Here is a 26,094-nt window from a genome sequence, read left to right on the forward strand (position 1 = left end):
GAGCATGTGAAAGTCGTCAATGGTGCGTGGGATATCATGTGTTGATCCTATCACGTCTTACCCTACAGACACGCGTTATTAGGGAATTATTAATAGTTCTCGCTCTCAACGTTGCGTCGGGGACTTTTTGATTTGACGTTTAATACGGAGAGTATGATGTCATTCTTGAATATGGGGGTCAATCTCTACATACCACTCTTATCGTGGCTGTTTGAGTCGCAACGGTGATATCTGCAAGCCGACGCAACACTGAACAAGCAAAGTAATAGTACAGCATCACAACTGTCTCAAATGACAGGAAAACACGTAAATAATTACCAAAATTCACCTCTTTCTTATACTTTAACGCATCAAGTTTCACAATCATCTGAAACAATGCTTACGACACGTGTTGACACCAGACCCCCCAACCGATCGCGTCATCCTCATCACGCCTGACGAACAACACCATCACAACCCATCACACGCCAAGGAACATCCGGATGTCTCGCAGCTTATCAACCATGACCACAATCACGTCTTTACCCATCCCTCTTATAAACCCATCCCCCTCATGTTACTGTAGAGGGACATCATCGCAAATGTCATGACACGAAACGCTTCTCAAAAGCAGCCGCTACTGCAGCGGCAGTCAAGTCAAGATTCTTATGGCTCTGTTGATAAGACTCCCACTTCACCTCCGAGCTCCGTAGACGAAGGCGAAATCGCTGTTGGAGACGCTGAACCCTCGCGATCCGTCGAAGATGACGTCCTTCCTGAGACGTCCCCGATCGGTCGGACACTCTCGTGGCAGAGTGCTTACATTCTCGTCATCTCGCGCGTCGTCGGGAGCGGCATCTTTGCGACTCCAGGAACAATAGTTCAATCTGTCGGAAGCCCTGGCTTGTCTCTGCTCCTATGGGTCGTTGGAGCTGCCATCGCTGCGTGCGGGTTGGCAGTGTCTCTCGAGTACGGGTGCATGCTTCCGAGATCTGGAGGCGACAAAGTCTTTATCGAGTTTACATACCGACGACCACGATTACTCGCATCTACATTATTCGCCTTATACGCGGTGCTACTCGGCTTTACGGCCAGTAACTGCATCATCTTTGCGCAATACACGCTCTTCGCTTTTGGCATCAACAAAGACGATGACTTTTGGAGCAAAACCCTCGCCGTCGGGCTCTTGACAGCCGTAACAATAATCCACGGAGTATTCCCCAAGACGGGCATCAGAATCCAAAACTTTCTCGGCTGGATAAAAATCGCCATCATCTTGTTCATGATCCTCTCTGGCTTCTACGTCGTCCTCTTCCGTCCCAACATCGACGCCGTACCCCAAGGTCAACTCGCATGGGAGCATCTATGGGATGATAGCAGCTGGAACTGGGGCGTCATTGCGACGTCGCTGTTTAAGGTCTTTTACTCGTACGCTGGTCTTGATAATGTGACCAATGTGATGAACGAGGTCAAGAATCCCGTGCGGACTTTGAGGTCTGTTGCGTTGACGGCTCTGGCGACGGCGTGCGGCATGTATCTCCTCATCAATGTCGCATACTTTCTTGTGGTGCCCATCGACGATATTAGGGGTAGTGGTGAGCTCGTTGCAGCGCTCTTCTTTGAGAAGCTCTTTGGAGAGAGTTTTGGTCGCAAGGTTCTTCCTATGGCAGTTGCTTCATCTGCCATCGGCAACGTCCTCGTGGTAGCATTCGCCATGGTACAGTAGACTCACCAACCGCATCAAGCACAAACTAACAACCACAGGCCCGAATCAAGCAAGAAATCGCCCGACAAGGCTTTCTCCCCTACTCATCCCTCCTCTCCTCCTCACGCCCCTTCAACTCGCCCCTAGGCGGCTTCTTAATCCACTACATCCCCTCTTTCTTAGTAATGGTGCTCCCCACAGGCGACATCTACTCCCTGGTACTCGAGATCGACGGATACGCCGGGCAGATGATCGCGCTGGCGGTGGCCATCGGTCTCGTCAAGCTCCGGGTGGAGAGGCCGGATTTAAAGCGTCCGTTCAAGGCGTGGCTTCCGGCCGTGTTTTTGAGGATAGCGCTGAGCTGTGGGTTGTTGGCTGCGCCATTCTTCCGGCCTCCGGGTGAGACGGCGACGTATGCGGTTGTGGGATTGAGCATGTAAGTCACTGGCCTCTTATGTGAAGATCAATGCTAATAGGTACAGATTCGCTTTGGGTGTTGTATACTGGTACATGTGGACAATCGCGATTCCTCGCTGGCGAGGAACCAGGCTAGAGGAGGAAACACACGTGCTAGAAGATGGGACCACCATCACCAAACTAAGATATCAGTAGACGAGAAAGTCGGTTGGCACTCTCGGTAGAAACAAATGGGCATCTCCCGTCACCGTACCCTGCCGTCTTACCGTGAACCAGTTCTTGGCACAGCCTCTAACAAAACAAACCAGCTCATGTTAGCGTAGGGGAGCCCAAACGAACAGGGGCATGATCCCAGCTCGTGTTTCTCTGCCCAGATCTGGCAGCGCTTATCATTGCTGATCCGCTCTCGACTCTTCAAGACTGCCCCCAACTTGACTCACGCTGAAACTCGTGCGGCCCCCCTTATCTGCCGGCAGTACTCTTTGATTTGCTTCTTTTACGGAGTCTCCACAGGAACAAACGTTGAACGGGGCCAGCACATGGAAGAATCCGTACCTTGTGAGCTCAGCTTGGCAGAACCGTACGGAGGAACAGCATCCTTACCAGGGTCGAACAGGCCAAGGCAGACTCGGCTCATTCAATGACCCGTGCTAACAAACAAATCTTGCAAATATTTTGCGGGCCCTGGTAGAAACGACAATATTACCTCTCTCTTAAGATCTCCAGATATCGAGAAGCATGGGGATCTTTCGGCCGAGTATATTTTTAAGAATGCACATCGTCATTCCTTTCCCCAGCTTGACAACTGCAAATCCTCAATAGTCTCCGATAAAGACACTCAATAGACCCGATTTGATGATGACTCTGACAGGAGACAGTCTCGCGCCGTTTAGCAAGCCACAATGACCGAAAAAAAAGCCTCCTGCCGCCGACTTCATTTTAAAATTACACAGAGCGTTTTTGGGTCTAAATCGGGAGTGGTCTCCACTTGGAACTTGTTTAGCCAAGAATTGGTAGGGCAGAGACAAACAGGTTCCGCGGGAGATGGGCAGATGAACCTTGTTTTTTCTGGAAAAAGAGACCGGTTTTCTTTGCTTTCGCTATTCTCCGAGATTGTCGGTCGTCGGCCATCGCGGTCTACGGTAGGCGAGGTCTGTTAGTGCTGTGCAATGCAAGCTGTGATGCTGCGAAATACGCGCCCAGTCCAAAAAGGGGTGGAGATTCGTGGCGCTGGCTACTCACCTCTCAAGAGCTTGTACGTACGTTGGATCAGCTTGTCAGGAGAAAAGAAGAAGAAAGAGGAGCCAGACTGCTTACACAAACTCTTCACAACTCGTAACCATCGTCTTTCACAAACAACAGCTACAAAACAACTCTTCTCCAACATCTCCATCTTCTTCCAGCCTTGCGTTTCAGACTCCGGTATGTCTCTCCCTACTCAGCCCCAACATCAACATCCCCTCTCCTTCTCCATCTCCCTCTTCCTTCAATCTCACGTGTACCACGCCGTCGGTTCCGACGTTGACAAAAACCTTTTCGCCCCTCAGTCGTCAACCCGACCCCTGACTAACTAAGCGGGGGACCCACGCTTACAGGGATCATCGACCAGCTTCCTAACCGCCACCCAGCTGAACTATCGATTCTTCCTATTAGGGAGGCGTCGATAGCCTCAGCGCGTCTGCAGCTGAACTTGCCCCCCCCCCTCCCCTGACTGCTTGTGCCTCGTTCCTGGCTAGACCCCTCCTGAACTAGAACGACATGTTGGCTTGCGAGCTTTCCGCGCGCCGGACCCTCGCCGTCCAACCAAGTGCATCTCGCCCTGACCTCATCACCGCTTCTAGTCGGAGAGACGGCGTCCTTTTTTGTTGGCGCTCAACTTCTGGGCTCATCCACCCGCGGGCTTAGTTCCACCGTTTGACCATGAGCCCGGAAGAGTCTCTCTCTTGACGCTAGACCGGGTGGTCCGATCGGTTAATTTCACCCAGTGGTGATGGCAACCTCGGGACTGTGAGTCGTATATATCCCGCCAGAAGCCTGGCATCCTTCACAGGGTTTCTTTTCTCACTTCAGCGGTACCATTCTTTTCTTCCGTTGTTGCTGTTGTCGTTCGTTAGACAGTTTACTCGCTCATTATCACCAAACGGATCTGTTTCTTCAGTTCCTACTACAATCGTTTCTCAACTTAGTCTAATCTCTATTCACACAACAATGCCTTCTGCCAAGGTCTTCACGGCCGTCCTGGCCGTTTTGGCCGTTCCCCTGGCCAGCGCCTCGCCTTGCCGTCCCAAGGTCACCACTAGCCTGACTGCCACCAGCACCGAGTCTGCTTCCAGCACCGAGTCTGCCAGCACTGACAGCACCGGCAAGGGAACCGACACCACTGCCACCAGCACCACTGCCTCCGAGACTGGCAGCACCACCATTTCTGTGTCTACCACCGAGACTCAGTCCAGCGAGACCCAGTCCAGCAGCACCGTCTCTGCTTCGGCCTCGACCACCTCCTCCGGAGCTTGCACTTACTACACTCCTATTGAGCCTCAACCCGAGGACTGCGGAAACCTGGGTTTCGCCACCAACACTGAGGGCAGCACCATCCCCGGTGACAACACCGCCTACAGTGCCCAGGACTGCGGTAACCTGTGCGGCAAGACCCTCGGCTGTGTCTCTTTCTCCTTCAGCGACAACCCCCTCGTTGCCACTCCTTGCACACTGTACACTCTCTCCCGCGAGGATCTTGGCTTCTACGGTTCTGAGATCGCTGGTTGTCAGATGTTCTACGACCTTGAGAACTGCTTCAGCTGTGGCCACGAGACTGCCTCGTCCACCACTGGTTCCAGCAGCACTGAGTCTGCTTCTCAGTCTACCACCGAGACTGTCTCTACCACGGCTACTGCTACCGCCACTTCCTCCACCGAGACCGTCTCTTCTTCCACTGAGACTGTGTCTTCCTCCACCGAGTCTGCTTCCTCTTCTACGGAAACTGCCTCCTCTTCTACCGAGACTGCTTCCTCGTCCACTGAGTCGGCTTCTTCTTCCACTGAGACCGCCTCGTCCTCGACTGAGTCTGCTTCTTCTACCGAGTCTGCCTCTACCACAGCTACTGCTACCGCCACCTCTTCCACCGAGTCTGCCTCGTCCTCCACCGAGACCGCCTCCAGCTCTACTGAGACTGCCTCTACCACCGGAACCACCACAGCCTCTACTGAGTCCACCATTGGAACCACAACTGCTTCCTCGACTGAGTCTACCACTGGAACCACCACCGCTTCCTCAACTGAGTCCACTACTGCTTCTTCTACCGAGAGCACCACCGGAACCACCACTGCCTCTTCCACCGAGAGCACCACCGCTTCTTCCACCGAGTCCACCACCGCCTCTTCTACTGAGAGCACCACTGCTTCGTCTACCGAGTCTACCACTGCCTCGTCCACTGAGTCTACCACTGGAACCACCACCGCTTCCTCGACTGAGTCCACGACTGCTTCTTCCACCGAGAGCACCACTGGAACGACCACTGCCTCCTCGACCGAGTCTACCACTGCCTCTTCCACCGAGAGCACCACCGCCTCGTCCACCGAGTCCACCACCATGTCGACCACCTTCTCCTCCTCCACCATTGGCACCACCTCGACAACCGCTGCCCCCAGCACCACCACCTCGGAGGCCTGCACCTACTTCACCCCCATCGTCCCCGCCCCCGAGGGCTGTGGTGTCCACGGCACTGTCGACTCTGGCTGCGACAAGCACTGGCTCGGCGTCGCCTTCGAGATCGAGTCCCAGAAGAAGTGTGGTATCGAGTGTCTTGCCAAGCCCGGCTGCAAGTCTTACAGCTTCGCCAGCTTTGGCAACATGTGCCAGCTCTACGACGCTCCTCTCACCGCCCTCAAGTTCAAGTCCTGCAACTACGAGACTCCCAAGTACTACGACATTGAGAAGTGCTACGGCTGTGCCCCTGAGCCTGCTACCACCACCACCGCCACTACCACTGCCCCTCCCAGCAGCACATCTGCCGTCTGCCCCAAGTACACTGCCTCCTTCAGCCAGTGTGAGCGAGACTCCAACTGCGGAACCCGCGGCTACGTCAAGAACGGCGTCGTCATTGGTAACGGCGACAACGACAGCCTCGGAGCCTGCGCCAAGACCTGTATCGAGTCGAGCACGCATTGCGAGTTCTTCATGTTCACCAAGAAGCAGAACGGCAACGCTGCCAAGTGTATCCTGTACTCTGGCGGCAAGGTCAAGGAGAACAACTACATGGTCGACTTCTTTTACGAGCCCAAGTGCTTCAGCTGCAAGTGGCCCAAGAAGCCCAAGAAGAACAGTCGCTTCCCCGACTACTAAGCGTCCTAGCCTGGGCCTTCTCGTGAGGCTGCGGCGGCTTGTACAAACGACTGCTTCACGAGTGTAACTGTTTCACCTTCTAGGACATGTTGAGTGTTGATTGAAGCGGAGGAAAACGGAGTGCACATATATGTACCGTACCTAATTTCTAAATCGTCCATTTCCAGACATGAACATATACCCTTTGTATGACTATACTATAACACTTTCCTTCTTCTGTGCTCCAAGAGTTAGTTGTTCCTCCTGTCGTGATGTTTGCCATGGCTTGACTAGCCACCGTTTTCACCATCTTTAGCCGGCCGGAAGCGGCGTCTTGGTTGTGCCCGTCAAGCTGAGCCTGGGAAATTGGAATTGCCATGTCTTTCTTCCGTCCCCTTATCCAGTGGCGTCTCACTTTCTGCCTCTGGTGCCGGCCGTCTTGGCGTTTGTCAAGCGGATAAGATGGGTTACATTGTAGATTGACACCTCTCACGGCCCGTCATCTTCGCTCAGACTCTCATCTAGTGGATCGAGTGAACCGAAGTTCATCGGACAGCCATCTTCAGTCCGTGTCCACGCGTCTTAATGTCTAAGCGGCTGGGTGTCAAACGTCATAATCCTCCGCCTCAAGCGCGTTCACCGTGGCTCTGGCAGCCCCCCCAGATGTTTAGGCATCTCCTTCTGCTTATTCCCTTTTACCACTGCTCAATCGTCAGCTTCCATAACTCATCCAACCTTGGCTAGATAAACTTACATCGATCAAACAAGTAGTAGCTCGTCACCAGCAAAATCGGCAGCGCAATTATAGACGCCGTCCACTTCCTCGCCGCCGACTTGTACCGCTTCTGAAACTCCTTGTTTTTCTCAGCCTTTTCTATACCTTGCAGAGACTGGTCCTTTGCTAGCTTGGCCTCTTGCAGTCGCTTGACGCGCTGGAGGGTCTCATTGTCTGGTGAGCGCCGGCGAGAGGCATACGACCGTGTGGCAGTCGTTGACAAGAGGCGTCGGGGTGTCGAGGGCGATTGAAGTTGGTGCTGAATGCGTTGCTGGAAAGGACATTCAGTACTGATCGCGCAAGCTCGAGGGATGCGTTCCAAGAGCTGTCTTCGAGGCGCTTGAAGTAACGACATGATGTCTTTAGAGTAAGAAAGTGATCTAGGACGTAATTGATCAATGCGACGCTGTTGGAGTCGCTTCAATTGCTGTTGAAGACGTCAAGTAAAGTTGGTGATGGAGGAAAAGATGGTTACTTGTCTTATCGATAAGCCGGAAATCCTCGGGTCAAAGGCTGCGTCACATCAAGTACAGTATCTACACAGGTATCACACCATGAATCGATTCAAATGCAACAACAATATGTATTAATCAAGCCAGGATATGACCTTGCGCTTGAACGGTAAGTACTCGAGACGGTCATCTTCACTGCAAACTCGCAGCTTTACTAAAATTGGTAATTGAGCCTAATTATACAATCACACTTCTCTCTTCCCAAACGCCTTTTGCATCTTTCCTTGCACCTTGTCCCTCTCAAGTCGCCTCAATCAGTCATCGTCTGTGTATCGAGGACCAGAAGCTGCGGGAGTCTCTGGTGCTCCATAGGCTGCAGGCGTAGGAGCGCCGTAGTAGCCACTTGCAGCTGGCGTGGGAGCTCCAGCCGCCGGAGTAGGGGCCGAGTCTGCTCCCCATCCACCCTGCCAGCCTCCAGGAGTAGGTGCGTTGACTGCGGGTGTGGGAGCCGAGTAGGCGCCTGGCGTAGGGGCGTTCATCGCGCCAGGAGTTGGTGCCCCGAGGGCTGCTCCGGGTGTAGGAGCATCGTAGGCTGAGCCAGATGCACCGGGTGTGTAACCCCATGAGTCGTTGCCGCTGGCTCCCGGGGTTGGTGCCGACACTCCCCAAGCAGGGGTCTTGGAACCTGATCCCCAACTGTCTCCTCCACCGTAAGCCGGGGTGCGTGATCCAGCACCAAAGGCATCTCCAGGGGCAGGAGTTCTGCCTCCAGCCTGCCAGGCAGGTGTGCGCGAGCCAGAGCCGTAGGCAGTTCGGTTCCCATCATAGGGGTTGACCGTTCGAGAGCCATCGGCCCAAGCGGGTGTGCGTGCTCCGGACATATCGTGAGCCTTCCAGGCCGGTGTTCGGCCACCTGCTGCGGGCGCTATTGAGAGTTAGCATCAAGAACATTGTGTCAAACAACAAAACTTACTTCGTGATCCCCAGGCAGGCACCCGATCCGAGCCACCAGAGGCCATGGGCGTGCGAGAACCTCCCTGCCATCCTGGTACTCTGTCACCACCCCGTCCAGCGCCTCCCGAGTAGCCTCCACGGCCTCGGCCACTAATCTCAATTGTAGCTCCTGTAGTCTTGTTCTTGAAGCTCAGGCAGTCTTTCGGGACTGTGATCGTCTTGCTCTTCGTATGCAGTTCGACACGAGCATGTGTGTCTGTCGTGTCCTTGACAATACCCAGTAGACCCTTGTAGGCGCCCTTCTTGATAATAACAGTCTGGTCAATCGCCTTGTCACGGCCAAAGGATTTGACGGGTTGAACGGGCTTGTTCTCATTGCCGTTCTTGTGGAGCTTGAGCGCTGGGTTCATGGCGTTCAAGTCTGGCCCTGATGATCCGCCACTGACTCGGCCACCCTTGGCCGCAATGGTGTTGACCATGCTGGCCTTGGTGACAAAGACGCCCGCATTCTCCTTGCTGTCGTTGGTGTGCAAGAACACATACGAGCGATGGATGTGGATGATCTTGCCCTGACGCTGTTGACCCGTGTACTCCTTGACGACATCCTCAAATCGAATCTCGGAGCCATTCCGGTCGGCAGCCACGGCGTTCTTTCGCTTCGGAAGCTTGTTGGCGATTTGCGATGGCATCACCTGGCGATTGTCTCCGAACTGGTCGAGAACAACAAGCGACTCGCGGTCGACCTTGACAACACAACCCACAGTGGTGGGATCCAACTGAACGAGGTCGTGAAGTGAGTACTGGCCGAGAGAACCTTGTCCACCAATGTCGCTGGCTTCGCGAAGATCCTTGCTGAAGACGGTGATTTCAGCGTTGGTCTGATCCGACAGGAGAGTTACTCGATCGTCCTGGATCTTGACAACCATTCCGACCTCATCTCGGAACTTGCTACCACCGATGACCTTGACATGGTCACCGACTCTGAACCGCTTGCGCAGAGCCCTGATGGGAACATCAATCTCCTGGCCCACGAGGTCACCCTCGGTAACCGTGATGGACACGACATCGGTTTGAACTCTCATCGCCTTACCCACCACACCCTTCTGTTCACCAGTGTAGACCTCGACAATGTCGCCAGGCAGGTATGTAGCTCGAGCTCCACTATCCTTCAAGCTAGCTGCCAAGGCCTTCAGGTCCAGGTTCTCAGTGCCATCCTCGGCATTAGAGGCGAATCGTGTGACTTCTTCAAGAGATGGCTCGACTCCGGCAACAGTAAGCTGCTGAATCTTGATATCCTTAACTTGGAACCCATTCTCAAATTCGTCGCCCATGTATTGCCAAGTGTTGGTGGTGGGGTTTCCCTGGATGTGTCGCGGGTGTCTCTTTCGAGCCTCAATCTCGCTGAACAGTCTCTGCGGCGGTCGAGGACCTGCGCTGGCGCCAAAGGGTCGCTTACGTTTGCCGTCGGCAGTAACTCCTGTAAAGGCGTCGTCGCGCATACCATAGTCCAGTCTGGGAATAAAGCGAACACGAGCCTCCAGACCATTCTCAGTAACGTCGATGACTTGCGCCAGATCTCCGCTGTGCTTCATAGGCCTCTTAAGACGGACCCAGGCGCCAGGAGCCAAAGTAGGTGTCTTTTGAACTCGGAAGAGCTCAGGCATATCCTTGATCTCGACCAGAACCATCTTGGAGTGGGGATACACATTAAGCATACTGTCCAATGCTCTCATAATGTCGGTCTGGCGTAGCGCCTCGACGTAGATGAAGCCCTTCATCACCGATTCGGTGCCACCGCGCTCAAAAGCAGCAGTGATGGCGAGCTCATCCTTGGTACCAGCTCGCTCCTCAATGCGCTTCATGATGGAAAAGACAACCTCTCGCTCTTTGCCTTCTTTACATCGGACAGCCCAGATACTGGGGTCATCAACACTGGGGAGGAGGAGTCGCTTCGGGACGATGGTAGCGTCTCGGAAGCCCTTGCCCGAGCGTCGGTTACCGTATCTCTGTCGCAGGATTTCTGCCTGCTTCTCAGCATCCATGCTCGATTCCATATCTCGGCGTCGATCGAGCTCGCGATGTCGTCGGTCGTCATTGATTCCACCAGATCCAGGCATGTCGTCGGGATGTTCGTTGGCGATAAAGTCTCCTATCTCCTCGCCAAGAACTTCGTCGTCCTCTCCTTCATCCTCGTCGTCGACTTCGGCTTCGATATCGAAGAAATTGGCGCCTCTCTCCTTGCGGCGCTTTCGACGATGCCCCTGAGAGGACAATTAGTACGGCTCTGGGAGGTGCCAGACTAACCGCTGGCGCAAAGGACAGACTCACCTGCTGGACATCCTCGTCTTCGTCATCTTCCTCCTCTTCATCCTCGTCATCATCATCATTGCGGCGTCTTCCACCGTCATCATCTTCTTCTTCGTCCTCCTCCTCTTCGTCGTCGTCGACATGTCGCGATCTTGCAGGTCGCTCGTCCTCATCGTCGTCATCACGATGCGCAGGGCTGCTGTCACGAGCTCGCGATCTCGATTGTTGATCATCACCATCTTGCTCCTCGTCAGAAACGTCGGCTGGCGCGGGATTGAAATCCTCCTCATCCTCCGAGTCGTCGAAGCGCGAAGGGTCATGAGAAGACATCGTGGCGAGGAGGCCGCGACACGTAGCGCGTCGGGGATCGGTTTTGGGGGTTTGCTCGAAGAATATGAAAGGAGGAAGAAAAAAGAATTAAGAGGCGACGATGAGAATGAAAGAAAAGAGAAGCGCTTTGATGGATGACAAAGAACTCGAGCGATGAGAGGGAGGAGGTCTGAGATTCAAGGTTTCCAGAGCTTGATGCTGCAACGGCAAAATCCCGGCCGTTGTGCAGGCAAGTCAGGCGCTGCACAAGTCGCATAACGCGTTGTGCTGCGTGTGAGCTTCAAGAATGCACTGTTAAGCGCACTGTACTAAGATCGATCGCGGCTAAGCATCAAGAACTCGCCAGGCATTGTTAAAGCATTCTGAGTCAAGTCTTTGCAAAGAGAATGATAATATTGTGCTCCTGATATGACTTCACTGTGTCTCTTGATCGAGGTCCCATCCTGAATGAGCAAAGTCGGGCAAAAGGAGCACCTCTTAACAACAAACTTGTGATACCACAAGCTTAACCGCACTAAAATCCACTCGAAGGCAATCCGTTAAGAATTAAAAGAACAGAGGATTCATTCAGTGACGAAAAACTATTCTTCGTACCTCAGAAACGCATCTCGAGTGGTGAGTGTGGCAGGGACAGCAAGAGGCAGGACTTGGAGCTCGATAACTTGACAAAGAAAATCGAGGGTTCACAGCGGATATAAAGTCAACTTCGATACATAACGCGCAAAGACTCATATGTTTGCTTAAATGTGTTTCAAGATAGTTATCCCCTCACCAAGCAATCCCCTATCATACAGAGCATCCCCTCCTCTATCCCCTTTTCTTTGTCCATCGACATTCTGTAGTGTATGTTGAATCAAGTCTATACCGCCACCCACGTCTTCGTTCCCAGTTTCCCCCCTTGAACGCATCTCGCCCCATTCTTCATACATCCCCATCAGTTGTACGCCCCGTCCCCTGCTGGCGTATCCATGACCCGCCATCGGACCAGGGGCTTTCAGGCCGTCAAGTGTCATCTGCTGTGTCGTGACTTTGCAAAACTCATACATCGCTTGGTAATCACGGCATGTGCGACCCGAGTCCTTGAAAGATCGCCAATGTCCATGATACACCTTCATGTTGTTTTCATCAACCACTAACCTGACCCAAACCAACCCGCCACCGCGCCGTCCACGTTTTGATCCAGCAATTCGACCATGTCGCAGATGCTCCGGCAACTTCAAAACCCTCGAAAAACTCCAGGCTTTGCATAATGCATGTACCATACCCTAACCAACCTCATTCTACATGAATCAATCATCAGTCCTCAGAGCAGAGCCTTAGCTTTGCCCCATGCATAACAAATGACACCGCCAGCCCATTACAGGTCTTTACATGACTCGAGTTCCCCAGATGCCACGTCCAGCACTCACTCCAAGCCACTCGCCGCAGTCCGAGTTGGGCAGATGAGGCACCCAGCCGAGATTTCCAACCTCGTAGTCGCATTGCCAGCTGGCCACAGGGCTTCTAGGGTTATCCTGTTGAGGCGCGCCGTTCATAGGCTGAGATCCATGGTTGTTGGAGCTGAGGAGATCCCAAAGGAGAACCTGACAGTCGTCACCACCAGAAGCAAGCATACCCCGCCGTAGAGGCGACCATTCGATGCAGTTGATAGCTCCACCGTGACCGCGGAGTTCGAGCAGGGCCTGGCCTGGCTGTCTAACGTCCAAGATGCGAATCGTGTTGGAGTCTTGAGCAAACGTAGCGAGGAGATGAGTGTCGTGTGGTGAGGTAGCAAGTCGTAGCAAAGGTGGAGGGTTTGCCATTGTCTGCTGGGCCAGCGTTGGGCTGATTCGACCACCGTTGGGGTCTGGATATCTGTCAGTAGATGTACCAATTTTCAAGTCAAGGAAACCCACCTCTCTCCTCCTTGCCGGTGGGTTCATAGATGATGGTCGAATGCTCCAAGCTTCGCAAGTCAAACATGCGAACGCTTCCGTCCTGACCACAGCTAACAAATACGTCTACGCTCTTAGCGCAGAACCGCACATCGTAGACCTCCTTATCGTGGGCAATGAGTTGAGTCTTTGCGGTGAGCGAGGGAATATCCCAGATAGTACATGTCGTATCTATGCTAGACGTAATAATGAGACTTGGGGAGACGGTGTTCCAGTCGAGTGACGTGAGTGGTGCGGTGTGGTCTGGTGTCTTTGAGTTGGATAACAGAGCAAGCGGCGTCAACTTGGTGACGGCATTGTCACGTCGGCCAATCGTGTTGCTAGGAGTTGAAGGATTCTCGTTGGGCAGAGACCATAGACGCAGGTGGTCGCCCGAAGTCGCAAGCAGGTCAGTAGACTGCTTCTGAGAAGAGGGCGGCTCCCACAACAATCGAGTCACGGGGTAAGAGTGGGTGGCTTCGGCCACTTTGGTGAAGTCGAGGCTGTACTTGGATGTGCCTGGCGTGTAGACGTCCTGGGGAGTTTGAACGATGTGACTATCGAGGATTTGGATCTGGAAATGTTAGCAGGTGGGTGAAGATGCGTTGGCATGTTATCAACGCACAAAGTTGTGGCCATCCTCAAGATAGCTCCCCACAGCCAGCTTGCCAGCACCGTTGCCCTGAGGTGGCCATTTACACCAGTCAAAGGCGTAAATAGCCCAGGGAGCCAGATAATTGCTCGTTCCAGGTTGCGCGACGGCTGAGTCGTATCCTCCAATGTTAGCTGGAGCGCCATCAGACATGCTCGAGTCGGCTCGAGGACGAATGTCGGCTAGACCAAGCGGGGTGTTGGAGATGGTGCGCTGAGAACCGGGAGCATTGTACTTGGAGGGGTCGAGCGGCGACATGAGGTGCGAGGAAGAGGCGCCGCCAGGCGTCGTAGGAGTATAGGCGTGGTAGTTCGAGGAGCCGTCGTAGGCAGCGGCTGGGCTCGACCGCGAGTAGCTATGGGACATGCTCAGCGGGGGCTTGCTGGGAGTGGCGGCAGACGCGCTGGCGTAGTCGTGGGGCTGTTGGCCGTGCTGAGACTGAAGATGCAGTGACTGCTGGGAGTGGTGAGAGTGCTGCTGGTGTTGCGGCGGCGGCTGGTGAGAGACAGATGAGGCAGGAGAGGCCTGCTGCATCGGCGAAGCCAAGTTGGGCGAGGCTGGGGCACCGCGAGCGGACAGGCCACCGGCGGGTTGGAGGACGTTGGGCACCGAGGACGCGGAAACGGCAGCGGACTGGTACTGGGGGTTGGCAGGCGACTCCTGGAGCTTGATCTGGGGCGCGAATTCGTAGTCTTGCGGCGACATGGAGATTGGAGCACCGGTCTGGCTCAAGCCCGGCATGTGCAGTTCGTCTTGCTGAGACTGAGAGCCGGAACCAGAACCAGACATGTACGAAGAGGAGCCCACCTGCGTCTGACGCAGTGAATGGGGGAACTGCTGTGATTGGCTCATTGCGACTGAGGTGTTCTAACTTCTGGCTGGGGGCCCTTTTGGCCAAAGAAGCTCGGTGGGCTGGCGCCAGAGACCGGAACAGATGGTGGAACAGTGGCTGGACGAGGGGAAAAGAGTTTAAAAAAAGAAGCGCGCAGACGACAACGGGAGATGCAAGTCGGGAACTGGACTGGAGTCAGTCAGGGTGGGTTAACAGAATCTCCCTCGGCCGTTCGCTGCTGAGATGCGAGGGTCTCGCTCGGCAGTTGATGGCTTGCAGTCGTCCGTCCCATCCGGGTGCCAGGTGCCTTTTGCTCGCAGGAACAGAGGAAACGAACCCTCGACCTTGGGTGTATTATTGGGCGCGCATCAGAGACAAGAAAAGGTTGAAGAAGGGGAAAAGAATGGGCTGCGAACGATGCTCAGCGGGGAGTTTGGAGAAGTGCGGGTGCGGGCGGCGGAGACAGTTCCGTTTGAGTCGATCGGGCGAGGCTACCAAATAGCGCCCAGGCAGAGGTGAAGGAGGCGGATACGAGTGTTTAATGAATGGTTCGCACCAAGAAACAGCCGAGTTCTCGATGCCGAGGGCAAACAGATGCACCTCGCGAGAAGATGTTTGCTGCAAGTTGACGGCCAGGTGGCAGTTGGTGGTGGTGGAAATGAAAACCAATCTTGCCTGGTTTAGAAGTCCTACCTGCCCAAGGATGCGCCTTCCACTTCCAACGTTACCACCTCCTGATATGATATGCGCCGGAAGAATGAAACCGCAGCAAGGAAATGCGATCAAGGCCCATGTATTATGATCAACCGTTAGGCATGCTTATCAACGGTAGATATCGTGTCTTAGATTGCTCATTGCTCGTGCTGACGGCCCTAAGCTTTTGCATCTGCTGCAAGTTCTCTGATAAGGCACGCCATAAGGACTAGAGGAGCATATGATAGAATCTGCCTGCACGCAACACCTTTAGCTAAGGTTCTTCTGACATGCTGATAGGCAGGTGTCACGGAAAGCCTACAGAGCTCACCTTCACTTTAATCACATGGAGGGCAAGTGAAACCCCCGTGACGCGGCCGAAGGTCCCCACTCCCCGCGCCTGTGGATCGCAGGAGCTCCCAAACGGGGAATCATGGCAGGTGCACCCCAGGCGGGCGCATGCCAACCCTGAGAGCTTCAATTCTCAGCTTCAAATCTCCTTGTGACCTTATCCAACCACCATATGCTATTTTCAACGACGGATTCTACTTCAACAACTGGCCTTTTCGGAATCGCGATACTTGATGCAATAAATCTCACAGACTGTGGCTGGCAGCGCTCGACCGATCCGGTGTGAGACAGCTCTTACCCGACTCTGAGCGCATGTAGGCGACCGTCTTCTCTTTGCGACGCTGGTCCCTTCTACCTCTCCTCACCGCATACCAACTCTCGCAACCGAATTACCCCTCCTCAATATGCCGTCACCGTCTATCCTCGACCGCATCTCGAGTCCTCGCCAGGGGTTCTCCAGCTTATCGATACGCAGCCCTCCTGCTCGAGAAGTCAGCGAGTATGACTTGGATGACCTCGAACCGCGAGCTGAAGACCCTATCCTCGACCAAAGGCCTCCAGGCCCCAGACTCAGAAAGCCACTTCAAGCCACTTCCACTACTTCAACTCGACAATCCTCTTCCCCATCTTCGCGCGATGGTAAACGTCGCTACTCCGACTCTCCCTCCCGAACGAGACCGAAGCCACTCTACGCCGGACCACCGCCTCCAATTGCTGCGTCGGGCCTAATCCACCAGCGTTCTTCTCAACAACCAATTCCTTCGAGCCAAAGTGACAGCGTGTGGGGATATGGATTGCTGTCACCAACCCGGTTCGGGCTCGGCACCAGTTTGCTGGACCAGAAGCCGCCGGAAAGCCACCCTCGTCGCGATTCAATATGGCGGAGTATGCAGCGAAGAGAGAAAGCTATCGAGCGCGAGATTCAAGAGCTTCTAGACCTCCAAGCCTCGGGGTTGATTGCTGGTAGCGGGAATGGTTCTGAGAGGGACTTTGAACGGGACAGCGACACTGGCGAAAGCACATTTTACTCGACAGCCACCTCCAAGTCACAAATGGTCAACTCTTTGCACATTCCGACAAGATCGACACGAGAAGGGAACGTCATTCCGGTGCGACAGCCTCCTCCGAAAAAGCCGAGAGGATTGAAGTCAGCTCGAACTGGCCTTCACCAGTCCATGCATGCATTATTCCAACTAAAGGCGGAAGAGGATGCCCATCTGGACACAGCGCTGGCACAAAGGAAAGATGCCCTAGCCTACCTCGACAAGATCAGCACAAGAAGAGATGAAATTTATACCGAACTTGACACACTTGAGAACAACGAGGAAGAACCCCTTGGTCAGGAGTTGCGCGAGCTTGGCGCAGAACGAGAGGCTTTAGATCAAGATATCCGCCGGCTTGAAGAGAAATTAGTTGGGATGCGAAATCGTCGTCGGTGGGTACGAGAGAAGATGGAAGATGTGAAGAACCGAAGAGAGGCAGGCTTGAGCGGATACCGAGCTGCTGGACGAGATGTGGATATGGAAATACGAGCCCTGATGCAACGACCACCCATCACTCCATTGGATATCGATGCTCTTGGGCCCAGCGCAAGGTCGCAATCAAGGGAAGACGTCGAATCACTGCGGGGAACAGAATTTCTACAACTGAGGCCGGAGCGCCGTACAGCGGAGATGGCTAGGACGTGGTGGCAAGGAGAGATCGGGATCCTCGAACGTCGCAAAGCGCAGATATCGAAAGATCGCCAGGCTCTCGACGAGGGATCTCGGGTGTGGACCGAGGTGATTGGCATCGTCGCCGAGTTTGAAGCTGGGCTCCGGGAGCTGATAAAGACCGGACCAGTCAACGACTCTGATGAATCTCAGCAGACCAAGATGCAGAATCATCTGGCAAAGATGGACTCTGTCGTTGAAGCCCTGGAGGAGCGACTGGGTGTAGCTGAGCAGAAGGGTTGGAACCTTCTCATCTGCGCTATAGGCGCCGAGCTGGAAGCCTTCTTGGAGGCTAGAGCACTCCTCAGGGACTCGCTTGGTGTCTCAGATGAACCTCCAGTCACGGAAGAGTCGTCCGATGCCAATGAATCAAGGGAGGAATCCGAGGAACCAAGCCAGGAAAATCATGACGAGAGTCACGATGAGAGCGACAATGAAGTACCATCCGACTTGTTGGTATCAAGGTTCGAGGATCACGACCATGATCCTCCGGACAGTCCTCAACAGCAGAGCGTGGTGCTCAGACGGGATAATTCCGAAAACAGTGACGTTCCACCGGCGTTTCTGACAGAACCTCAACAGAAGGTGGACTGAGAGGAGTGTTTACGTTTTAATATGAATGATGACAGTGTACGGACTTGAATAGATATCAGACTACAAGGGTTGAGGCGTGTAGTGTCCCCAAGATTGACCTCAAGCAAAGAGTAGTTGGACAAGGGAAGCAGGAGTTTTTCTCATGAATTCGGTATCATTGATCCAATGTTCGCATTCCTAATCATATATACCCGAACGCCGCTATCAAGATCTGGTGCGTCGTGAAGAGCCGAGGTTCGTGCTTTGTCATGGTGGTAGGTAACGTAAGACTTGTCCCGCCTCTTCCAAGTGCCCGTAGCAGAGTCGTCGGTGCGTGTGCGCAAATGTATTGGCGCCCAGAAAACGTACGTAAATCATCAATCGCATCCCAAGGTTTGGCCGTGATCGTGCTCGAGTCGGAGGGGGTGCATGGTATCGAGCCAAGTAAGCGGTGAACCCGCAGACTCCCGTCAAGTTCGAGCTCATCGAGTCCTCTCAAAGAAGCCGCTCGAGCCGGCAATGGCGACAGACTGATCCATAACCCATTCACCAACTCCCAGGTACTTGGAGATCCAGCCAGAAACGTCCTTGTTCTCGCCGGCGACCTTGTCCGTCTTGAAACTGTATCCAAACGATTCGTGTTAGAGCGTTGTTTTCCCATAGGCGGTGTAATCTCGAAAAGGGGGAGAGAGCGCAGAGACTCACGTCAAACCGGTCGATCGCTTCATTCCAGCGAGGAAAGCCGAGACTATGGCATACGTTAATGGTTTGTCATGCAAAGGAGGCCAAGCAATCCGCGAAACGAGCAACCTCGGCATAGGGTTGGATAACTCACTAAGAACGGCGTCAAAGGCATAATGCGTCAACCGTCCGACCTTTGACCAGAGTCCCAGAGTCAGCAGGTCGAGGAGCTGCAAGAGAAAAAAGTCTTTAGACGTGCCAGGCCAGAGAGCGACAGCGGCATCAGACAAGAGCAGGAGCTCGAGAGGAGAGACAGGCTTCAGGGTCGGGAAGCGGGGGAAGTACATACCACCATGATGGGCAGCTTCTATTGAGATGTGTAGGGCGCGGTTTGAGTGGATTGACGTTGAATGACCCTAGCGTAGGTCTATAATTGTTTCCCGTAGTTCGATCTGAATCGCGAATAGATACAAGGCTGGTCGTTCAAGGTGATAGACAGTTGATGGAGTCGCTAGTTCGTCATGCGACAACGCCAGCTGGGGAACGGGAGTCTGGGGTGGGTCCCCGGCTCACCGGCGCCGAAAGCTCCGGGGAACGTTGGACCCAAGCACACACTCTCAGCTGCCACCTTCAAGTTTCACGTGTCGACGGAGACTCAAGATCTGAGCGTCCCAAATCGCTGGGTCCCGTGACATGTGACATGGTGATAAAAGATAACGACAACCTCAGTTGAAAGAGGAAGAAATCACCGGGGTTGAGCCGATGAAAGATGGCTAGGCCAAGAATGGGTAGAGGTTCTGCTGGAGTCAGTCTTTGGTGGCGCACATTATAAATGAGGCATCACCATCACTCAGGACAAGCCTCAGGGCGGAAGTTCCAGATTAGGAACTAAGACGGCGAGGCTCTGAATGGTCTGGTCTGGACTGACCCGGTCATGATGGGTCTCATAAACGATGCAGCACACGTTTCCATCTGCAGCTATTCAGCCGCTAGCATCGTAGTCGCCGTCGACGACCCCTCAGCGACTCAAATTCCTGGCATTCGGCCTTACTCGAACCGAGCCCAGAAAAAAAAAACCGAGTCCAGACGGTGGAGGGGTCCAAAGGTCCAAGGGTCCCAAAAGCACCGCCGAGCTCTCCGTTTTGTCTAGAGCACGAGATGGAGGAGGGGGAGGGGGCAAAGCAAAAGCAAAATCCCTCATGATGGACCCCCGCGTGGGCCAGACTTCTTGTTACATGTTCGCTTCCTTCGCCCCCCAACGGGTGATATCTACCGATATCTGGAGATGGAGTCGGTCAGAATGCCGTTACTCAATGCGATGAGATGTGTCTGAAACCTCATTCGCGCCTCTTGATTGAGGGGCTGCTTGTAAGTGGGTTCCCGCCGGCGTCTTTTTTTCTGTTGAAAGACAGGTCGGTCAGCAAAAAAAGCCATGAGGGATGCCATGCCAAGCGTCTTGATCGATTTGTCAAGAGATGGGGGCTTGTTCGTTTTGAGCTTGAAAAGGCATTCTCCGGCAGCGTGGAATTGTCTCCGCGGTCAAGAGTCTCTCCGCATCGACATGGTTGTAGTTGCGGTTTGAACCCTAACAACCTGTCTTGAGTTGGGTGTAATGACGGGAACCAAGAACTCATGACAGCACTGTAAACCGTCCCTGCTTGATAGGCCCAGCTGACAGTATCATGGGCCCGTTGTCTCTCCTTGCGCGTCATCGTCATAGACATGTGCTCTCTTATACTGTAATGGTTGAGCCGAGTCGTCACCTGTGTCTCAACTCCAACCGCCTTCTAGGTTGAGGTAGGGAATGGCCCTGCAGCTATCTCCATGCCAAGAGGCGCCTCCAACCCTTACCTGTATGCAATAGTCACACAAACCCCGACTCCAATCGTATCAGCAACCTCAGCAACATGCCGCTCAAATAGCTGACTGATTGGGTCCCCTTGCCTGCCAGAGCCCAATCAACGCCTCGCCAGCCGTTGTTGAGGCGTTAGGTAGAGTGACAAAACAAGGTCAAGGTCAGTGCCCTTGAATCTGATCGAATGAGGGGAGAGGCAGCTCATTCGCTGGTGCTGGGCGCGTCTTTACGTTGGCACCATCAAGTACCCTGCCCGTGGGAGGGAGGAAAAAGTGACTCAACGGTTTTGTACGTGTACAAAGAGGATACAGTCAGCGACGAGCCGAGGATGACAGCTTGAGCGCTGAATATTGGAACATGGGCATCGTGATGCTGAAGCAATGGCCGAATATTGCTTTTCATTTTATAGCTTCGTTTTTTCTTCTTTTCTCGCAGGGTAGGTACGATGCATCTCCAACCCACTTGCCTGTGTGGGACAAAGCAGTTCGCGAGCGAGGGAAGGAGCTAATGTACTGTCGGCTGCTGCAGTAGCGGGCGGAGCACTTTGCCCCGAGAGGCCACTGTAACGATGGTAAAAGCCACCCAACGCAGCGGCGGGGATTGGTGGGGGAGGCAGCTACCCAGGAGGGCAAGGCAAGCAGCTCCAGGTAGCGCCTTGCTGCAACCTCCAACGACGACATGAACCATGGACGAGAGGCAAATACGCTGTCCATGGGTGTCTCTGAAATGCTGAAGCCTCAAGAAAGCTGCGAGATTCTGTAGAGATGGCTAAATTAATGAAATCGAAATCTAGATCTATGATACAGACCCCTTGAGCTTCTCATCTGGCATCTGACACGGAAAGCGGGGTGCAAGGAAGCTCCCCATAATTTTTGAACCAGATCGCCAGAATGCAAGAAAAAATAAGAAAAATAGCTCCCCCATCTCACCAAAAACTACAGGCAAAAATGAGGCGGACTGGGAATTCTCCGTACCTCTTGGGCATGTACTCCGTAGCGCTACATCGCTCGTGGTTCCTTTCTGGCCTGGTGGCAGTGCCTTACCTGCCCATGGTAAGGTGAGGTACGTATGTTTTGTTGTCCGGGGAGGAAGGAGCAGAGAAAGGTGGTGGCCTCGTTAGGTTTTTTCCCTTCTTTTATTTTATCTCATCACCACCATCACCACACACCAACTTTACTTTTCCTCTTTCTTTTCTTCTTCTTCATCCTCCCTCCGGTTCTTCTCCCTCTGCCGCCTGCAGCCTTATCCTCTCCGCCTCCACTCCACCCCTTTTATTGTCTCGACCTTCGCAAGCTTCCTCGTCCGTCATCGAACGTCCTGAAATAACACCAGGGAGAACGCACGTTCCTCTTTCACTCTGACCACCTCATCTTCTTTGATTACTATCGTACGGTGCTACACTCGTACAACGAAGACCAAAGACTCCTGTAAGTCGACCTGCTGCACATGAATGGAGACGACCGCGGTGGCTTGGGCCCAGGGGAACGAGGGATCCAGTCTGGCAACAGATGGGATGGCGATAGCAGGCAGTGGCAATATCTGGCTCGACAGGATCGCATCGCATAGGCATATCGTGCTCTGTCAGGGCATGGTCCTCTTTTGCGATTCGAAATCACACCAGATTGTCGAAATCCGTCTCGCCTCGTCTCTAGGCCCGATTATTCGACGGCCCGACATCTGTTTGACCCGGCCCATCAGCTCAGCTTCTGAGCCATGTTGTCTCTCTGCCCCAGCCAAGCCAGTCCAGTCCAGCCCTTCTGCGTCGCGCCGATTGCTCTGCCCACCAACAAATGCCACACGCCCCATCGCAATCGCCCATCCCACCACGTCACTTCACGCCAGATCCATGCTCGCCGCCCCAGCGCCCGCCCCTTGTCCTTGCCCACAGCTCAGGACATCTGGGTGGTGCACTGCAAGTGCCCGCATAACGACCTGATGTCTCCCTGGGCTGGTCGCAGCGTTTGCTACAGGTGTCTTGTTTGTCCGGCAGACATATAACGTTTGCTCTGTCCGATTGCATCTGTCTTGCTTCTTCCCTGAATCCTCATCCTTCACTTCCACCACCTGAGCTACCCCGCCGATAGCTCCTCCACCACCCACCAATTTATCTTTGATAGTCGGTTTTGTAGCTAACCCCTCCTTTCACAATGGCTCAGAGACCTTCGCACAAGCGCGCCCAGAGCATCATGGCCGCCACCGCTCAGGACCACCTCGAATTCGGAGGCAAGATCTCGTGGCTTGCCTCCCTCAACACCGCCTACCGACCTCAGCGCAACTACCGCCGCTCCTCCATCATCTGCACCATCGGCCCCAAGACCAACTCGGTCGAGGCCATCAACAACCTCCGTGATGCCGGTCTTAACGTCGTCCGCATGAACTTTTCCCACGGATCGTACGAGTACCACAAGTCGGTCATTGAGCACGCCCGCGAGTCCGAAAAGACTCACGCCGGCCGCAACGTCGCTATTGCTCTTGATACCAAGGGTCCCGAGATCCGAACGGGAAACACCCCCAACGATGAGGATATCCCCATCTCTGTTGGTCATATCATGAACATTACCACCGACGATGCCTACGCCACCGCCTCCGACGCCGAGAACATGTTAGTCTGATACTTTTGCGCATGCCTATTCTTGCTGACCTCTCTAGGTACGTCGACTACAAGAACATTACCAAGGTCATCGAGCCTGGCCGTGTTATCTACGTCGACGACGGTGTCCTCGCCTTTGACGTTCTCAGCATCGAGAACGAGCAGACCATCAAGGTCCAGGCCCGAAACAACGGCGCCATCTGCTCCAAGAAGGGTGTCAACCTTCCCAACACCGATGTCGACCTTCCCGCTCTTTCCGAGAAGGACAAGGCCGATCTCCGGTTTGGTGTCGAGAACGGTGTCGACATGGTCTTTGCCTCGTTCATCCGCCGCGCCCAAGACATCATCGATATCCGTGAGGTTCTCGGTGACGAGGGCAAGAACATTCAGATCATCGCCAAGATTGAGAACCGACAGGGACTTAACAACTTCAAGGAGATTCTCGAGGAGACTGACGGTGTCATGGTTGCCCGTGGTGACCTTGGTATTGAGATTCCCGCCGCCGAGGTGTTTGCTGCCCAGAAGAAGCTCATCGCCATGTGCAACCTTGCTGGCAAGCCCGTCATCTGCGCTACCCAGATGCTCGAGTCCATGATCAAGAACCCCCGTCCCACTCGTGCCGAGATCAGCGATGTCGGTAACGCCATCACTGACGGAGCTGACTGTGTCATGCTTTCTGGTGAGACGGCCAAGGGTAGCTACCCCTCCGAGGCCGTCAGGGAGATGCACGAGGCTTGTCTCAAGGCTGAGAACACCATCCCCTACGTCTCCCACTTCGAGGAGCTGTGCACCCTGGTCAAGCGACCTGTCAGCACCGTCGAGTCCTGCGCCATGGCTGCTGTCCGTGCCTCTCTGGACCTTGGTGCCGGTGGTATCATTGTTCTGTCGACCTCGGGAGAGTCGGCCCGCATGCTGTCCAAGTACCGACCCGTGTGCCCCATCTTCATGGTGACGCGAACCCCCACAACTTCTCGATTCGCCCATCTGTACCGTGGCGTGTACCCCTTCCTGTTCCCCGAGGCCAAGCCTGACTTCTCTGAGGTCAACTGGCAGGAGGATGTGGATCGCCGCATCAAGTGGGCCGTCAACAACGCCCTGCAGCTCAAGGTCCTGACCCCCGGCGACACCGTCGTGGTTGTTCAGGGCTGGAAGGGTGGTATGGGTAACACCAACACCCTGCGCATTGTCAAGGCCGACCCCGAGCACCTTGGCATTGGCCAGCTCAACTAAGAGCAACGTCTTGTGGCTGAGGCCTTGAGACCGGAGTGGGGAGTGATTTAATGCACATAAGTAATGATAGACAGGGTAACGGTTGTTTCCAGGGTTTAGGGTATCGGAATTACGAGTTCTGAACAATCAAAGGAATAAAGGGCAAGACCCCATTCAGCATAATCGTGTCTCTGTGCCTCCAGTGACTGTTTCATATTGTCTATCATCTTATCCTGATACTGACTTGTTTAACTCTTATCGAGATGGCAAGGCGGTGACCAAGTTGTCGTCAGCAATGCTTCGTATACGCATCGTGAAGGATCATGCAGGGAGATGGACAAAGCGCCAGCCGCGCGGAAGAGGCAGGTAGCCTATATGATATGACATGAAGTTACTTTGGCTGAAGGCAACGGATAAAGTTCATGCATCCTCACCGTCAGCCCGACGCCAACCAGCCAACAACGTGGGCATATGCGGCCAAGGATTAGCTATGATATGATAACCCGAGGGAGAGGCAAGCAAAAAGCCACGATGCAAGGCGATCAAGGAATCTTTGCATGGACACTTGAAACCCCTGGACGATACGATACGATACATGAGATCATGATGCGGCCTTGGTCCGTGTGCTAGGGCTCTAAAGAGTGGGCTGATTTCACGTCAGGGGAAAGAGTCATAGCCTCGAGATGGCATGATGTTTGTTGGAACCTTTCTCGGGCTATTACTAGTGAGGCCTCGTTCGGGAAGGGCATGTCGTTGGCCTGGAACTCCAGTTTCAGCCTTTGTTCTAGAAGCGAAGCACAGGCGGGTGTATCCGCTAGGCTTGGCATGAGGCGAAGAAAAGTCATGATGAGGGTTTGGGTCTGTGCTTTGAGGGATAGTTTTTGCATCAGGCCATTATTAGGGTTGTCAAGGGGATGTGTTGAGGGTTTGGTGTTTGGATGGGGGTATTCTGAGTTCTTTCCATCTGCATCAGCATGTGCAGTAAGGGGTTGATCGAGAATCGATACAGGAACGTTGGAACAAGTTGCTACAACAAAGGAGGGCTCATTGTTCTCGAGAAGATGTTCAACCACATGTGGAGACTACTCAAGTCGTACTCACATATATGAGCAAGCCGAATGTTCGAACAATGGCGAGAAGGCCAAGTACAGAGATAGATACAGAGTTTGAAGACAGGACTTTACTGAACTCCATGTTTTTGTTGTAAAAACTACGTATACATATCATTCGTACACATGAGTATATAAGTCCCTAGACATGAGTCTTAAATTGCTTCTTCACCAAGCAGGCAAACAAGTCTGCACCCAACTCCTTTCTCACACACTCACCGAAAACCTTGAGCCCGAACCACCGCTATCACCAACAACAGCCATGTGTTGGATTCCTAGCATCAAGTTTGAATGCTGTGGCTACGTGAGGCCTCTTCCCGAATCAGAGATCTCCGATGAAGACAAGGAGTGGCTGTACGAAGAGGACGGGCAGCTCTATAGACGATGCCCCGAAGCTGTGAGAACCGGTGAAATTTGCGAGGTTCTTGAGCCGTATCCTGCGCTGACTGTTAACAAAGAAGAGGACTGCGGCAAGTGCAAGCAGCGAAAGGAAGGGAAACACTAAACATACAGAAGGTCCGAGTTTCGGTGGGTGAGTGAGTACGTAGTAGCGTAGATAGAGACGTAGACAAATTAGGAGGCGTTGGGGGCGTTGAATAGACTTGCTTGTTTGTTTCCATTTACATCATGAAGCTAATACGTGATATAAATACATTAACTATGAATTAGCCAGCCCATTTTATCT

The 26,094-nt window shown here is 53.7% G+C and overlaps 8 protein-coding genes across 8 annotated transcripts; 4 read left to right on the forward strand and 4 right to left on the reverse strand.

Moving 5' to 3' along the window:
- Positions 1-586: 586 nt before the first annotated feature.
- On the forward strand, positions 587-2,296 carry NECHADRAFT_96011 (uncharacterized protein; the record flags this gene model as incomplete). Its single annotated transcript, XM_003043721.1, has 4 exons — positions 587-709; positions 761-1,696; positions 1,744-2,120; positions 2,167-2,296. 4 exons carry the CDS (start codon positions 587-589, stop codon positions 2,294-2,296), a joined length of 1,566 nt encoding a protein of 521 aa, XP_003043767.1.
- Positions 2,297-4,309: 2,013 nt separating this feature from the next.
- On the forward strand, positions 4,310-6,442 carry NECHADRAFT_84492 (uncharacterized protein; the record flags this gene model as incomplete). Its single annotated transcript, XM_003043722.1, has 1 exon — positions 4,310-6,442. One exon carries the CDS (start codon positions 4,310-4,312, stop codon positions 6,440-6,442), a length of 2,133 nt encoding a protein of 710 aa, XP_003043768.1.
- Positions 6,443-6,910: 468 nt separating this feature from the next.
- Positions 6,911-7,551, reverse strand: NECHADRAFT_84493 (uncharacterized protein; the record flags this gene model as incomplete). The annotated part of the gene is made up of 2 exons (XM_003043847.1): positions 6,911-6,981; positions 7,176-7,551. The coding sequence occupies 2 exons, from the start codon at positions 7,549-7,551 to the stop codon at positions 6,911-6,913; spliced, it is 447 nt and encodes a 148-aa protein (XP_003043893.1).
- Positions 7,552-7,766: 215 nt separating this feature from the next.
- Positions 7,767-11,365, reverse strand: GTA2101 (transcription initiation protein). The gene is made up of 3 exons (XM_003043848.1): positions 10,931-11,365; positions 8,622-10,863; positions 7,767-8,573 (listed from the first exon to the last, which is right to left on the reverse strand). The coding sequence occupies exons 1-3, from the start codon at positions 11,237-11,239 to the stop codon at positions 7,963-7,965; spliced, it is 3,162 nt and encodes a 1,053-aa protein (XP_003043894.1). The 5' UTR covers positions 11,240-11,365; the 3' UTR covers positions 7,767-7,962.
- A 1,241-nt stretch (positions 11,366-12,606) lies between these two features.
- Positions 12,607-14,509, reverse strand: NECHADRAFT_48162 (uncharacterized protein; the record flags this gene model as incomplete). The annotated part of the gene is made up of 4 exons (XM_003043849.1): positions 12,607-13,085; positions 13,135-13,726; positions 13,778-14,038; positions 14,405-14,509. The coding sequence occupies 4 exons, from the start codon at positions 14,507-14,509 to the stop codon at positions 12,607-12,609; spliced, it is 1,437 nt and encodes a 478-aa protein (XP_003043895.1).
- Positions 14,510-15,857: 1,348 nt separating this feature from the next.
- Positions 15,858-18,082, forward strand: NECHADRAFT_71563 (uncharacterized protein). Its single transcript, XM_003043723.1, has one exon. It carries the CDS (start codon positions 16,085-16,087, stop codon positions 17,984-17,986), a length of 1,902 nt encoding a protein of 633 aa, XP_003043769.1. The 5' UTR covers positions 15,858-16,084; the 3' UTR covers positions 17,987-18,082.
- Positions 18,083-18,125: 43 nt separating this feature from the next.
- Positions 18,126-19,137, reverse strand: NECHADRAFT_63296 (uncharacterized protein). Its single transcript, XM_003043850.1, has 4 exons — positions 18,996-19,137; positions 18,801-18,876; positions 18,671-18,713; positions 18,126-18,586 (listed from the first exon to the last, which is right to left on the reverse strand). The coding sequence occupies exons 1-4, from the start codon at positions 18,999-19,001 to the stop codon at positions 18,448-18,450; spliced, it is 264 nt and encodes an 87-aa protein (XP_003043896.1). The 5' UTR covers positions 19,002-19,137; the 3' UTR covers positions 18,126-18,447.
- A 2,632-nt stretch (positions 19,138-21,769) lies between these two features.
- NECHADRAFT_71566 (uncharacterized protein) lies at positions 21,770-24,483 on the forward strand. Its single transcript, XM_003043724.1, has 3 exons — positions 21,770-21,928; positions 22,658-23,103; positions 23,151-24,483. The coding sequence occupies exons 2-3, from the start codon at positions 22,688-22,690 to the stop codon at positions 24,319-24,321; spliced, it is 1,587 nt and encodes a 528-aa protein (XP_003043770.1). The 5' UTR covers positions 21,770-21,928; positions 22,658-22,687; the 3' UTR covers positions 24,322-24,483.
- Positions 24,484-26,094: the final 1,611 nt, after the last annotated feature.

This window comes from Fusarium vanettenii (genome assembly GCF_000151355.1).
Source record: "Fusarium vanettenii 77-13-4 chromosome 9 genomic scaffold NECHAsca_27_chr9_1_0, whole genome shotgun sequence".
In the NCBI taxonomy this organism is placed as follows: Eukaryota; Fungi; Ascomycota; class Sordariomycetes; order Hypocreales; family Nectriaceae; genus Fusarium; species Fusarium vanettenii.